This window comes from Lingula anatina, chromosome 2, assembly GCF_051362555.1.
Source record: "Lingula anatina isolate TDL-2025a chromosome 2, LinAna3.0, whole genome shotgun sequence".
NCBI classification, from domain to species: domain Eukaryota; kingdom Metazoa; phylum Brachiopoda; class Lingulata; order Lingulida; family Lingulidae; genus Lingula; species Lingula anatina.
In genome coordinates, this window is record NC_141768.1 from 12491926 (window position 1) to 12508603 (window position 16678).

A 16678-nucleotide genomic window follows, 5' to 3' on the forward strand; every position below is an offset into this window, starting at 1 on the left:
GTTAGCTACAGTTGTGTGCCATGTGATACTGGATGTGGACTGGTGTAATGAACGTTATAGCCCATGCAGCTGACAGTGTTTATTCAAGTTGATCAACTGACACTTAAATGTTATCAGTGACCGTAGAGTAGTGCATTACAAAAGTGTGTAATGTGTTGGTACTGCCTAACAGTGGTTAGCAGTAATACAGTTGTGCCCTATAGTGGTGTTGTGCATTACAAAAGTGTGTAATGTGTTGGTTCTGTCTAACAGTGGTTAGCAGTAAAACAGTTGTGCCCTATAGTGGTGTTGTGCATTACAAAAGTGTGTAATGTGTTGGTACTGCCTAACAGTGGTTAGCAGTAATACAGTTGTGCCCTATAGTGGTGTTGTGCATTACAAAAGTGTGTAATGTGTTGGTACTGTCTAACAGTGGTTAGCAGTAATATAGTTGTGCCCTATAGTGGTGTTGTGCATTACAAAAGTGTGTAATGTGTTGGTACTGCCTAACAGTGGTTAGCAGTAATACAGTTGTACCTAATGGTAGTGTTCATATTACAAAGAGAAGTAATGTGTTGGTATGATGATTTAGTGTTACCTTTAGTTGTGTTTACTTTACAAGCAGTACAGTATGTGGATATATTCAACAGTGTTAAATTACAGGAGTGTAATTAAGTGAAGTGTAGTAACAGTACATGTAGGTGGTAGTGTGCTGTAGTGATGCTGTGTGGTAATATAGAACTGTAGAGTGCTAAGTGTATTTAGTGATTTAGTAAAGCACTGTTGTACGTAGAGTAGTGTGTAGCACTCTTTAGTTGAGTAGATATTCATTTTTCCTATAGACGGCTAGAAAACATCCTACAGCATGGATACGAGTAAATACATCAGTGATGGTCAGAAGTTAGGGTATGAAGCTGAACAGTTGAGAGAGTATGTAGCAAAATGTGAACAACAGTACCTAGAGCGTGAAGAGAGAGCACGTGTACGTGAAGATGAAAGAAAGAAACAGGAATTGGAAGTGTTAAGATTAAACCATGAATTAGAAATGGAAAAGCAAGAACTTGACAGAAAGTTTCAGCGAGAAGAACAGCAACGGGCATTAGAGAAGGAGCATATGGAAATAGAAAAGATGAAGCTCCAGGTACAATTAGGCGAACAGAAGACCAAATTCAGTGCAAGTACCTCAAGTGAAACAAGTGTTAAGGCGCCACGCCCAAAGTTACCTGCATTCGATGAAAATAAAGATGACATGGATGCATTTTTAGATCGTTTTGAACGCTTTGCTTCTAGTCATCAGTGGCCAAAAGAGAGTTGGTCAGTGAGTCTAAGCCCATTGTTAACTGGTAAAGGTCTGCAGGCGTATTCTAGTATGCCAGCCGAGGAAGCTAATAACTATGACAACTTGAAAGTAGCTTTGTTGAAGAGATATATGCTGACCGAAGAAGGGTTTCGTGTTAAGTTCAGAAGCTGTAAACCTGACAGTGGGGAAACGGTGTTTCAATTTGATGCTAGGATGAAGAGATATTATCAAAGATGGAAAGAACTCTCAGAAGTTGAAGATACAGTAGAAAGCCTCAATGACCTCATCATACGAGAGCAATTCATGTCGACATGCTCCAATGAACTGTCAGTGTTCCTAAAAGAAAGGAAGCCAAGGACTGTTGATGAGATGACCAGGTTAGCAGAGCAATACCTTGAGGCACACAGTGGGTCCCCAGTCACGGGGAGGAATAATTTCAGAGTTGAAGCCATTAAGGGATCAGATAATGTGGGTGCAGATGACCTCAGTAGGTTGTGTTAAATATGATGTTTGTGCTAGATGTTATATAAAGTTTCACATTTGTAAGTGAAGAAGTGGTCAAGTTGTTTCAAGAGTTCCATTGTAGTTATTAAGTTTATTATAGAGTAAGAGTTCATGTTAAACTAAAGTAAGTAAGTAGTTAAGCTGTTTACTGTTATTGGTTAAGATTTTTTTTTTTAGTGTTACACAGTTAAGAGGTTGTCGTCAGACTAATTAATGTGTTGGTTGTGTAGATGAACATGTTGACGTTTTATATAGAGTTGTAAAAGGGTTATTACCGTGTTTGTAACCTTTACCATTTATTAATTGAAAAACAGTAAATGTTTTTCTTAGTAGGGGGTAGTTGTCAGAGAATTAAGCTCTCCTGGGGGGAAGAAAAATCGGGGCCATGCGGCAATGGCTGTTTCGGATGATTGTAGAGGAGTTTTAGGCGCTGTTGTCTTTCCTGGCAGTATTGTTCAATGACACCACTTTGCCTTAGGAACCTTTATGCACTTATTTGTTATCATAATGAAGTGCATTGTAATTCAGACCTAGGACCGGGACAGTTCAAGGACGTATCGGGAAAACACGATTACGCAAGGATAAAAGATTTACCTCTGAAACACCGAGAGTTACTAGTTCACAACATGCACCTGTGACAGTAGGTTTACATGAGATGTAGTACTGTATGAATATAGAATAAATAATTTTGGAAGCGTTCTAAGCGCTGTTGTTTTTCCTGACAAACTTCCTCTGACTAATGCAAGCTATGTATTCCTGGTAAATAGCTGTCTACACCAATATGTTAAAGGAGCACATAGGTAGGTGCTGTATTTACTCCAAAGCAGATGGTATTGTGCTCTACGGCATTTACTTTGGTATTTTCATCTAACCTCTCTGTTTATGAAAGTGCAAATAAACAAACACAGCAGTTATTGCGCATCTACCTAGCCAGGCAATGCCAGAACTGCCGGATTGATGATTAAGTCAAATATATAAAAAGAAATTTGTTTGTACCCCGCCCAAATCACACGGATAAGTAACTTTAACTTTTTTAATCAATTTTTACAACCAATTTTGTTTGTTGTGCACATAATTGATGATTTTTGTTTACAATAAGTTTTTTTCTTATCTAATTTGCTTGCTTATCACATTATATTCAAGGACAGTTTTGACAGCTGGAGTTAACTATTGGAAATGGCATGGTAGTAAGGGCTAATTGCTTAAGGTTTTTTTAAAGCTGCTACTCTACATTCCGCTGTCTGCTTTATCCCACTCACGTTGACAGTGCCAGTTATGTAACCTTTAAAGCATAGCCTTTGAAGAATAAGCAGTAGTTTATTTTCATTTGAAAAGAAGTAAATCATCAGTATATAGAAAAAGTTGAAAAATCATTTACATTTTTATCAAGATGTTATAGATGTGAAAATATCTTTCAAGTAATTCTCTGTGATCCTGTTAATGATTATTTTTTCATTTGTGCCTATAGCATGTATCCACACCCAAGTTGATGCCTAATACTGGGCCATTTAGAGAATTCCAGCAGAGAAGAAATCTCTGTTGATGGACCATATTTGATCAAAAGCTTAGCAAACAAGTGTGCAAGTCTAAATGTTCAACATCTTGAGAGCCACAGTGTAGTGCTTGTGTAGGCTTTGTAAGGCAAACTTTACTGTAGAGTCCATTCTTATGTGGAATTATGTATGTCTGTTATGAAATTAAACATATAAATTATAGGATTTTGATGATAAATGAAACACAAAAAGGGAATGTAAGTTTTTGACTATTTAATGTTTTGCTAGATATTTCTGGAGAAACAAAAAGTTGAAAAGGGCCTAGATTTCTATGAATAAGAAATATTGCTGAAATTTTATTCAATAAAAGAACCACAAAGAAGTAATGATCTGTTGCCAAGTGAACTGGAAGGTATATATTTTCCATATATTTCAAGTAATTAGTCTGTTTCTAAGCTAATCACTGGGCACAGATGGTTGATTATCAAGGCTAGACAGACTGACACAGATCTCTCTCCACTATCTTTATAATACATCTGCTCATAGCATCTTTCTACTCAGACCAGAAGCAGTTTTGGTAAATGAATCCAGGAATAAATTGTTTACATATGGATTCCATGTTCTTGTACAATATCTCACACACGGCCTCCTGGCCTCCTCGACCCAACACACTCTCTCTCTACCTCTCTCTCTCTGGACTAGACTTTGCTTTGGTTCTCCTGCAGTCCTTCACCTGTATAACCATCCCGCCTCTCACCTGGTATATATTACAACAGCTGCAGCAAGGCAGATGCCATATTTGGAGTAAGCTATACATTAACAGAGCCAGAGGTTGCTTCACCTCCCATCTACTCTCACTGACTTCAAGAATCTGAAATGATTTGGACTTCAGAAAAGGGGAGACAGGTAGCAGGATTTTTACAACAAAAATTCACCCCGTTGGTTGATCAGTCATTGTGTTTGCTTAAACATTAGTGTTCGGGCCACGCTCTGCATTCTTGAGTTAAGCTTCAGCAAACAAGGCCAGATCCGAGCTGGATTTTGGTTCCCTTTTCCTCCCTCCTACCCCCCAAGAGTAAATAAGGGTAGTCGGCCTAGGTGATCATGTGTTATAAACAGTGTACTGGCTGTGAAAACTGTGTGTTAGTGTTGGTTAGTGCTCTTGGAACCTAGCTGTTTTATGCATGCCTCCTATTCTACATATATCAGATCCTCTGCCCATTGTGTTTTTCGTATTGGTATTGTGTTTTTAAACATGACGATGCAACACAAGGATGCTTATTGCCTAAAACACTGATTGTAATACTATTACGACAAGATAACAGATATCTGACGACCGTGAGGGATCCACCAACATGGATAGCTTTACTGAACTATCAGAACTGGCTGCTACAGCAACTACTATCAGCACTGTTGCTGTGCAAGCCGGCAGGACTAAGATAGTACTCGCGGTACTCAGGGTGAGTGTTGAAATGGTGTTTTTTAATTATTGAAAACTTTATTGGGAAACTAATAAAGAGTGAAATTAATGACAGATGTCACAGATATCAGCTGGCCACATATTTATGGGAAATATCTTTCATTGTTAAAAACTGACTTGTTGAGAGAAAAAGTATTGAAGTAATATTCTATTATTGATTGTAATGGTATTCCTTCCTTATCCTTATGCCTGCTGTTCAGGTTGATAAAGGAAGAATTTTCTTGCTTATAAGCAACAACTTGTAGGCTATAAGCACATTCTTTAAACAATGCTTTATGCAGTGTACATAACAAGGATCCAAAGGATTCAAAATGGAAAAGTTTCTGTAAGTTTTTTCAAAAATTATATTTGAAATCATTCTAAGGATATCAGTAGAGGTTGGTGGCAAGCACAAATAGGGAGGGGGGGTCTTTATTTCTGTGACATTTGAAGTAGAATTAAAAGAAGGGACTGTCAGTATGTAGATGTTTTAGTTCGATGTAGGTTAAATAGTGCTGAAAAAACATACCTTGGACTGCGGATTAAATGATGAAAACAATTCATGCAGTGAGTTAAAACAATGCCCTGACCCTGGTAGAGGCTGCTTTTGACAGAAACTTGAGCCATTGTTGAGTCTGCTGTCAGGAATTAAGTGATCAGGCTTGTTGGTATAAGACTGGGGAGAGGAATGATTTCCATGCTGTGAATATTTCTTAGATCATGTCAACGTCTTAGCAGTGAGAACAGCAATATCATTTTACTTGAGCAACATTCTGATTTCAAGAGTAATTTTACCATGATGACTACTCTGTCGTCAATTGAAAGTGGTTTATTTTGATCTCTTGGTCCAGAGTGACAGATGCCCCCTCCTCCTCCTCTTCAAAACTGTTCTTGCACATGTAACATTGCACATTGCACATGGTCAGGTAACACGTATCTGTCTGCCTCATGATATGCTGCAAAAATTCCTCTCTCATGTGCCAGGCTTTGGTATTTTACTGCATAAAGTATTAAAGGCATGTTTATATGTACTAAGAATGTTTGATGAAATGACTTAAGTAAGACGATGAATATATGCCGAGATGAGAAGGTAAAGAATTGAAGTTATTGATTTTTTCCATCCCCTTTCCATCATTTGTTCAATGTCGAAATGATCCATGTCATGCTCGTAGTTTTTTTCTGGAGGTTTAAGTGTATGCATATTGTGACACGCAAATCCAGAACTTGCTCTTCTCTCCCTTTGGTAGAATGAGCTAATACAAATTGGCCACTGACCCCCCTCTATTTGTAAAACATTGTTGACCATAGTCTTTGACCCCCCCCCTTCTATTTGTAAAACATAGTGGACCATTTGCATGTGCAACAGAACATACATGCCCCAGTGACATAAATTGGTGGCCCATTTTACCAAGTGTCCAATTTAGTTATGTTTTGTAAAGAATCTTAAAGACCGTTTACCAATTTTTTTTTCGGATTTTTTTTTCTCAAATCCTGTACAACAAAACTGAATTCCTTGACAATGAGATTTACTATCAGTGGTGACAGTAACCTTTTTAGGTATGTTAACTACATATTGTGGGTACATTGTTCTGAAAACAATTTTAGATCAATGTTGCAAAAACTGACCTGACATAGTTGGGTTGGCTATCTGATTTTAGCAGTCGGATATTAAGCTAATCCCAAAAGGTTCAGGCTTCCTGTAAAACAGTTACCCCAAGTGCATAGGTACCTAGTCAGGCAGTTAGACAGGATGACACCCCACCTGCGCTTACATAACCTCTGTCCAAATTGTTCTCATTAATATGATGAAATATAAGGTATTTTAATAGTGTAAGCTTAAAAATGTTCCCCTTAATATCAACTAAAATCATTTTCAAACCGAATCAAAGTGGTAGGTAGTTAGAATATTTCTAGAACCTCTGGGCCATGCTGGCAAGCTATGCTTATCTTTATATAAGATTCCACCATAGTCCTTCCCCCTTAGCTCCAGGATGATATAGCAGTGGATCTGTTGTCTACGTTCTTAAGTTAGTGTAAAACTGGTTTTAGTTCGAAACAGGGCTGGACACGCCCTTCTGGTCTGTGGTAGAGACTGAAATGGTTAACATTGTTGGTTAAAAATTTGTACAAATGGTTTTCAATCTTGGCTAGACCTAAGAACATTGACCTTGGTTTTGTGGTTCATTAATATCAGTAAAGTAGAATTTTGCTTCAAATCTGAAAATGATTAACCCAACGTCCAGTTGGGCATTCCCATAAACTGACCCATGTAGTCTTGAACAAATTGGTGGCATATCTCAATAAATTACACAGTTAAGTAAAAAAGCAGGAGTTTTAGTGCACATAAATCTCTTTGATTTGTAACCCAGAGGTGACCTTAACCAAGGGAGCTCTCTGGTTTCTTCTCAATTAGAAATAATGTTGTAAACTGTTAACCATCTTGAATGCCTTACAGAACCGATATTCGACCAGAAATGGAGGCCAGAATTTTGTATATAATAATGAATTAAACTGCTGGATTGGTTTATATGGCAGCCATCATTATGAAGCTTTTAAAGGAAATTTGTATTTTACATTTTTTTCAATATGGTTGTTTTAAATGTAGGTGAATAATCTGTTTTAAAATATCATACTTGTGTACTGTTTGGGACCAATATTGAGTTTTTATTGGTGCCATAAAATATGATTCCTAAACATTGAGCTTGAAATAAAATCAGATGATACACTACGTTGTGAATAAATAAAGTGAAGTGGAGACATGATCAGGAAAGCACTGGGTATTTCTTTGCTACGTCATTTGACATTTAAGCATCTCAGATTTTATTTTAGCAGCTGATTTATTTAACATTGGAAATGTTGGCTTGACACATCACTATATGATTTAAAAAGTTACATACCTGTCTGAGGTTTACACTGTAGAAGCAAATGTTGCCAAAAATTTGGGCAGATCTGGTTGGTTTTTAGGGTGCACTAATTGCAAATGAAATGGCATTCAAAGGATCATGTTTGTTTTGAAATTAAGCTTCTGGAATGGCAGTCAACTATTCCCATACTAAATGCACCAAATGTACCTTCCATCACTTCTAATATTTTTTAAGATAATCCAGTATTTAACAGTGAACCAGATATGCCTGCCCCCTACAGTAGAAAGCTCCCAGATTTCCTGGAGATGATCTGCTACATCTGTTTAGTTTATCTGAGGATTAGATCATCCAAAGGAGTGTACTTATAATCAGGATGCTCACAGGCAACTCCCAGAAATTCTTGGGCAACATCTATCACGTCTAACATAATTCCTATAAACCTGATATATGGCACAAAAGCCAAAAGTATCTTGGAAAGATTTCAGGTAATTTGGCGTTGTGCCTGTCTTGAATTGCGTCTTTCAGACTGATAGAATTTGGGCAGCCATTTTGGATTTGCCATCCCCACACTTTCATGGAGAAGAGCTATCTCTAAATTAGTAATATATATAAAAAAGGGAAATGAATTGGCAAAAAGTAAATGTATTACTTATAAGCTGAATTATTTCTGGAAAGATTTCAGGTAATTTGACATTAAATGTGAGACTGATGCATTTTGTTAGGGATTTTGGACTGTTGAGGTGTGGTAGCAGGAAAAAGCAATTTGTAAGCTGGTTTAGAATGATATGGCTGGAAAATGAAAATGATAAACATTAATCAGTATCTTCTGTCAACTCCTTTTTCTAATTTTTTAAAGCTTGTTTCTATGGCTTTAAAATTTATGAAATGTTATTTCAAATTGCTAGTTTCAAAACTCTCTTGAATCAAATCTCTAAACCAAAGTCTGGTAGAACCCTTTTGAAGATCAGTTGGAGAAAAATTGGCATTTCCCTCTTGGTGAAGTATTTCATACAGTAATGAAATGAAATTCCCTTTTTGTAAATTTGAATTAGTGTTTACCAGAAACTTGATTGTTTAAGCAGGGCATTAGTGCATAACCATTGGCTTTGTGAAACATTATACAACCAACATGTAATGTTATGCAATGGTCATTTTTATCACCGAGTCGAGTTGCAAAAGACAATTATTAAAAGGATCTGTACATCAAATATCTTTACAGCTGCTATTCTTTAGACAATTATATGAAAGAGTTAAGATTAAATATTAGACATAATATGACTAAACCTCTGTAGTGTTCAAAGTCATTTATTGTTAATTCAAGTATGCATACATGTGTACATGCACAAATGCATGTTCTTGTAGGTACACAGAAACACTCTTTTAGGGACCGTTCACATGGAAAGTCTATTTTCTAAAAATCTATTTTCTATTCGCGGCATCTTGTGATCATGGTCTGTGCCCTGAATATCCCGTGGCGTAATTACTGGCAGTGCAGGGAGTAACTGGCTCGTGCTGCCAGTAATTATGCTGCGGGGTATTCAGGGCACAGACCGTGATCACAAGATGCCGCGAATAGAAAATAAATTTTTATTGTTATTTGTGTTTTTATCCCATCTTAGTTTTTGCCTGAAACATATGGAATTAATTTTGCACATTGTTTTTTATCTCCTAGAACTCTTGTTACTGTATGTTTTTGGAAAATTTATATGGTACTTGCTGCTGTATTAAAGATTAATGGCTCTTTTTTTTAATGGCAACATGCATGTTTTAAATGATTAAATTCTTGAATATACTCAGGTCAAATAAAAACAATAAAAAAGATAACTAAATAATTATGTACTTGCAAAATAAGTGAAAGACACTGATAGTGCACTGTCCCAAAGTGATCTTATAAAATACCCTAGCTGGGTTAGTACTAGCATTTTTTTTTTTGTTTAGCCAAATCACTACTTTTTTCATCACTTTTTTTCCAAATGGCTTAAATTTGACTATAACAAGTCAAATCAACCCTATTTTGTTTAGCCAATGTAAGCATTTGGCTTAATTGACAAGTGCTAAAGCTACCCTCGCCTAGACCATAAGATTGTTTAAATGTGAATGTTACGTATCAGCTAAGAAGTTCTTGTGCAAAACAGTGCCACACCTTGTATGTTGAATGATGTATGTTACTTTTTTCCTCTCTAATTTGCTGTGTGGCTGATTTTGTCAAAATCATATCTGGTAAGGGAGGGAAAAGAGCAAAGTTTCTAAATCTCACAATTCTTTTTATTTGTTTAAGTCAAAACCGTGATGGGATTAAAAAAAAAAACATAGAAAGAGTAGCATTCAAAGTAAATTTATTCTTAAGTTTAGATGTCAGAGCAGAGGTGTTTGTTTAGAAGACATTCAAGGATATAGCAAAAAGATCAAATGTTTATGTGCTATGTTGCCTTTCAGGGTGTAAAACTGTTGCATGGACACATGTACAAATTCTAGGGTATTCATAGATATAAGTCACAGGTTGACTTTACCTTGTTCACTTCGAGTCAGTACACTACTGAATTGAACTGAAATCTTAAATTCCTATTATATGGGGCTGAAAACTATTTTCTTATAAGGAGGATCAAGTTTTGGTAAGGTCAATCAACAACTCAACTAGTTCTTGGCCATCAAAATTTTTCTTTGCTACTTTTTTCTGCAGTACATAAAAAAGTAAATAGATAGATAAAAAAGTAAAAAGTAAATAAACTGGAATCTGAAGCGATGGGTGAGGCATGGCAATAATTTTAGCTGGCATCTTGATTTGAGGTCATAACCCTCAGACTTGAGAACCACCCTGCAAGTGTTATGTATTATTTATGTCTCAGTTGTCAACTTTATTTATCAGAGTTTGTAGATTAGGTACCCTGGACATCATAAGGGTAAATATGAATTTGAAATTCTGGCACTCATTTCTCTCTACCAGCTACAGAAAAGCATCATGTTTGTCCTGGCAAGGATGCATTAAACTGTTATTTCTTCAGATTATGTGTCCCAATCTTATTTAGGGTGATGTGGAGGACCCAAGATTTGAGAAAGACTCCACCAAAATTACTTTCTGGATTAATATGTACTGGTCCTCATGGTGTTAGTGACAGACTCACATTTGACCTTGACACTGTTAGAAATAAAATGCTCAGGCAATTAATCCCATATTGGGCAAGATTGAAATGGCATGTACATCTGTATATGAAATGGGGAAGTATCACATAAACATTGTACTGGTTGTTTCAGATTGGGTAGAAGGTTTACAGTGGTGGGTCAGGAAGTCTATTTCTTTTACAGTAGTCCAACCACCAGTTTCCATATGTTTAAAGTCATAGGGGGAATACAAGTTCTAAATAATCCCTTAAATCAGTGGGAAACTCACCCTCTCTGTCCTATCTAAATATGCCTAAACACATGAGATATGTTTTTCAAATTGTAATCTTTTGTAATTATAAGCAATTATAAGCTTTTATGCTTATAATTCTGACTGTTGATGAAGCCCCTTTGCCTGTATAGAAAAGTATGATTTCAATGGTGGAGAAAAATGACCTAGCTAGAAAACTCCAAATCTGTATCTCATATTTTTTATTAGCAAGGGCTACATTCATTAGTAAGTCTTTGATATAGGGACAGATATAGGGAAAGTTAACACTATTTTCTTATCGTTGAAAATTTATCACCTGCTGTTTTACCAGCTAATTGCCCAACACCTACCTGGGAAAATGTTATGCTTAGCTAATCATGATTGCTTGAATGTTTTGCATACTTTTGGCAGGTATATTTTTAACTGTTTAATGTACAGTCGAATAAAACATGCCATTTATCATGTTAATTGACTGGTGGGAGAAAAAAAATCCTAGAAAAAATATCTCAAGACTGTGGTTTAGTTTAGGTTTCTAACACAAACGTTTTGGTAAGGGCAACCAACAACTAAAAAAAAGAAATCCCAGTCTTTACTAATCTGTTATTAGTTGGGTAAGGAATTTAATTGATGCTTTACCAGTTGAAATTTAAAATTAAATTTAGGATCATAACTAAGGCAACTAGCAGTCATTCTTAATTCAGTTGAAAGGGTTAGAAAGTTAGCATTTTTGTAGATTATTTTTGAAAATCTTTTAAATTTAGTTTATATTTTTTAAATAAGACATTCCCACCTTTCTTGAGAGTGAGATCACTTTCCTAGAATAACACCACTTCAGCCCTCAGTTTCCTATACAAGGCAGTATGTGCACACAGTCAGAAACATGATGATTGATGCCAAAGAATTGAACTTTTTGGAAATTTGCCATCATAGGCAGTGAAGTGTGATTGGAGCATGTTGTACAAGTAATTTATTACTAACTTGAAGCTTCTAATGTGATTTTTGAAAATTTGATAGTTTTGATTAAAGAGATATGGGAGAATAAGGAATGACTTCTGTGTTTGGATTGGTTATCATTTGGCTGCCAAGATGATGCCAAAGTCTGATCACTGATTTATGCATAAATATATTATAAAGGTATTGTGTGTATAATGACCATGGATTTTGTTTATCAAAATATTGCATCTCCAGATAGAACTGAAGGTTATGTAGATATTAAAATAGAGCAAGTATTTAGTTTACCTGACATGTTGGCTTATTGGCACCAAGTTTACTCTTAGGTTTATTTTCAAGGACAAAAAACAGACCTGCTTATTATTAGTAATGGTTTTTCTGGGGTGCATCACCAGCAGTGTGCCTGTGCAAAAATAACACACCTGGATAAAAAAAATCATATATATATATATATATATGTATGTTTGCTTCTCACCTCTTAACACGTGTACAGGGTCAGAATATTATACAACTTCTTGTTTTTATTGATTTTTTTAGATGTATAAATTATTATTTTTTTGTTTATTTGGGATGAAACATTGGACAACATAGGGTTAAGGAATGAAAAGCAGCAGAATACAAATGAATAAAATCACAAAATTATAAAGAAGTCATATTCTTTTGTTTAAAAGTGTTCTTCACCTTTGCATAATATACTGTTGTTTCTGAGCAGTTGAATCAGGTATTCAAATTCCTGTCATTAATTCTTAGTCTGTATCTATATATGTTCCAATATGTTAGAGTTCCCAATACTGGCATAGTTTCTTCTGAAAGCAATGAGTAGAGGCAGTTTTGTAATTACAGATATATAAATGATATTGCCTTTTTTATCTCAGAGCATCAAGTGTTGACAAGTTTCAGAACATTTTTTTACATATTGAACATAATTTTTTCCCCCTTTTAAATGATGTTCATATTTTCCATTTCATTTTAGAGCAATGAGTGGCTGCGAGTGCGTGTCAACCAAATGGAACCAGACCTCATGGAGGTTGGCGCCACTCTTGAAGAAGCTATTAAACTACGACAAGAACATGAAGAACTTCTACATAAACTACATGTAAGTAAAAAGTACTGTTCTTACATGCTGTACCTATTTTACTGTTATTTATGAAAAAATCAATCGTATATAACAAACTGAGTAAGTCTGTGTTTTATTTTGCGCACTTCATGCAAAGGTATGGGAATTGGGAACAATCTTTATTTTGACTGAAGTTGTGTTTCCTTCATCTTAGTATGATGTGCAATCTGTTAGGATCACACTTAAGAAATCCTTCAGTGAGAGAACAACCCAATTCCTAGATCTCCTATTGAATGATGTTGAATTTAGATTCTCTATTTGAAATATCACTCTAAGACTTATTTTATTTTATTTTGGTACTGGGGACTCATTTATTGATATAGAATTTTTAAAACCTGCCACAAATATCTTTACATTGTTGAAGCAGCAGTCCTGCATATTGCTTGAAAAAAGGCAGGATATAAATAGATTTAAATCATGTACTTCAGTGGCAGATATTCTGACACCCATAATAGCCAAAAAGGTAGGAGTCATCTTACTTTCTTTATTGTGAAGTGTAAAGTCTATCCAGATAGGTCTGATGTAGAATTTGTATGATGACATGAATGCAGGCCAACATGGTAAGCAGTTGTATGAATATTGGCAAAATATATAGTTTTATGCTTTCTTAAGAGCATTTCAAAACACTGATAAAATTATAAATTACTTTGATACATTTAAGATTTAATTTGACAATGATATTCCAGTTGAGAAGAATATTGAAGCTGTGAAAGTTTGGCCCAAGTTTAGTGATAATGAGTGCTTGGGGGATCTATTGGAATTTCTTTTTTTGGTATCTGGTTGCTGTGTGATGGGCATATATTTGCAGTCTAACAGGTTAGCTAGGTAAATTATATATATCTAGTGAATGTAGTTTAGTCTGAAGTGAACTGTAAATGTTGTCACACATCTGAAACAAGGAATGGAACTCAGGGAGGAAATGGCATTATTAAACATCTTGTCATGTTTGTTGTTTGTCCCATCAGCCTGTGGGATGCAATTTGGAAAATAGAGATTCAAAATTTTTGAATATATTATATTAAGATAAGGTGTGTATTTGTAGAATTTGGAGACATATACAAAAGATTTACGAAGACACTTGACTTTCATACATGTGCATTAAATGATGATTTTTGGTCCAGCTTGTTACAAGGATAAACACATACACAGAAACGTGATGCGAAAGGAGAGAGATGAAGGCCCTTGGAAAGTTCTCAGACTTCCTCATACCTAAAATAACTTCACCATTTTCTGCTTCAACAAAATGTAGGTTGATGTTACTTACAGTATACTTTATGTAATGCAAATCCACTTTAAACAGACTTGGTATACATCTTAAGAAGAGCAGCTACAAGGTGAAATCTCTGAAGTGATTCATTCCTCTTGGCACTGACCTTTTTCCATTACCTGGCAAAAACAGCCATTACCAAGATTCCAACTGTTAGCATCCTACGCCTGGTAAAATTTTTAGCAGGTCTATTTTCATGAAATGTGTAGGATGAGTTGTTACAGAGGTTTCTGATAGCTCCTTTTTTAGAAATTGAGAGAACAAAGCAAAATTAAAGTTTGTCATGTGTTTTGGGTAAAGTTGGTTGTTTAATGAAGCCTTTGTATATGAGGTTCAATTGTGGCGAAAACAGAGAACATCATTGCTGTAGTTGCCCTGTATCTCACCTAGCACATTGTGTTTCACTGCTCTCTGTGTTCTGTGGCAGGTTTCACAAAAAAAAACTTAAGATCAGATATCTGCCTTAACTTTCAGACCATAGTTTTTAGTCTATTTTGCTATATGATTGATTAACAGTGGTCCTTTAAATGAAATTTTGCATTTATTTTTTGACATTTTAAGACCAGAAACTAATTTTTTTATTTAGTAGATATCTACAGATTTGTCCTGATTGAAGCAGACTAAAAATTTGAACTTTTAAAAAGTTTTTTTAGTGAGACATACTCCAGTGTAGGTAGTGACTGTAAACAAGATGCCTTTGATTTTATTGATGCTAGGTTACTCATACTTTGTATACATATACTCAAAACTGTCCTTAACTTGGCTTAATTGATATATTAATGCATTCTGTTAAGCATATGAAGTTTTATTTGCAACTGTTTTTTTTTCAACTTTAATAAATAAACTTGTGGTTTTTGTTACAGTAGAGTAGAACAATGATTTAAAAGAACATTCAAGATGAAAATGAAATTTGGATAATTGTATACAGTAATGTATTATCATTTGGAAATAAGCCAAATTGTATATCCATAATGACTGTAATTCCCAAACCTGGCTTTACGAAAGGTATAATTATTTGCATTCAGTCTGAGAATTCAGCAATGCTCCATCTATAAACCATCAAAATACCTGTGCTCTTTAAAGTTTCCTTTAAAGTTTTAACCTCAGTTCAGCATGTGAACATCTGATATTTACTCTAGCTAACTGTTTCCTGGAATTCACCCGGCCACATCAGCTGCAATCATGTCAAAGGCAATAGAAGTTTATAGGAAACCAGCGGCTTACCTCCTGGCAAACAGCTTTCAAGAACTTGGGGGCCTTCTAATTATGGTTATGTTTTTGAAGATCTATATATTGCTTATAATGTGAAAAGTATGATGTTTTACCTGGTGAACAGATTCCAAGACCTTGATATTAAACTGAAGGCCCTGTCTGAGTAGAAATCTGTTTTTGAAGATTTATATTGATAGCAACTGAATACCATGGAGCCTTGCTGGTGAACAGATTTCCAGGCCTTACTGTACAACTGAAGGCCCACATTAATTATAGCCATTGTTCTGTTTTTGAAGATCCAAATTGTTAGTAATTGGAAAAAAGTGTTTTGTGAGGTGTGAAGAAATAAGGGCGTGTAAAGTAAGAGTTATCAGTGGAGAGTGAACTAGGAGTGGGGTGCATGGCTTTCTGAATGCTTCATAGGCAAGTGATGGTTTTTATATTAGTTAACATATATGGGTTTTTTTAGAGAGAGATATATATTTGTATTAATTCATCGACTAAAGGGTATTGGCACTGCTGAAGTAGATGCACTGTAAGGAAAAAACTGGTCCCAGTGCTTTGATTAATAAGTCATTTAATTAGAACACACTTTGAAATATCCATGAAAATGTTTTATTACTAATTTTAGCCATTTTTGGGCAAGAACCATATTTCAAACTATAAAAATACTTTTGTCTTCCAAGAAAAGTGCTCCATGAATTATGATTATCATTCGTGATTAGATAGGAATTAGTGTCTCAGTATATGCCTTTTAATGTGCCATGTTTACATAAGGCTTTTTATTTCAAATGTCACAGAGTTCAGTTTTTATATGTCACCCACAAACAAGGTTCGTCAACATGCGCTCACCCAGGATCACACTGTGACAGTCGCAGTTCACTCTCAAAGAAGAGAGAACTTTCAATCACTTCAATCAATATTTATCATTGCCAAACCTTAAGGTTCTTAAGAGGTGTTTAATTTTTACCTGTGCATGGAAAATTCAACATTTAAAGCCTTTACCTAGACATGTCTTAAGCAGTTTGCCGAACTTATTTGTCTGAGGGAATTGTTTGATGTGTGCTCAGGTAAATGAAAAATGGAATAAGTTTGTAATCTATCTGACAGATTCAGAACAAGACTTGTCTCATTGAAGTGCTTAAAATAGAAAATCACAAGT

The 16678-nt window shown here is 35.3% G+C and overlaps 1 protein-coding gene across 1 annotated transcript in view; it reads left to right on the forward strand.

Moving 5' to 3' along the window:
• LOC106161264 (uncharacterized) overlaps positions 1-16678 on the forward strand; it is a 298900-nt gene that overhangs the window by 27457 nt on the left and 254765 nt on the right. Inside the window, exon 17 of the mRNA XM_087004995.1 lies at positions 12894-13016. Coding sequence (XP_086861121.1) covers positions 12894-13016 — 123 coding nt within the window. The remainder of the gene's footprint in view (positions 1-12893; positions 13017-16678) is intronic.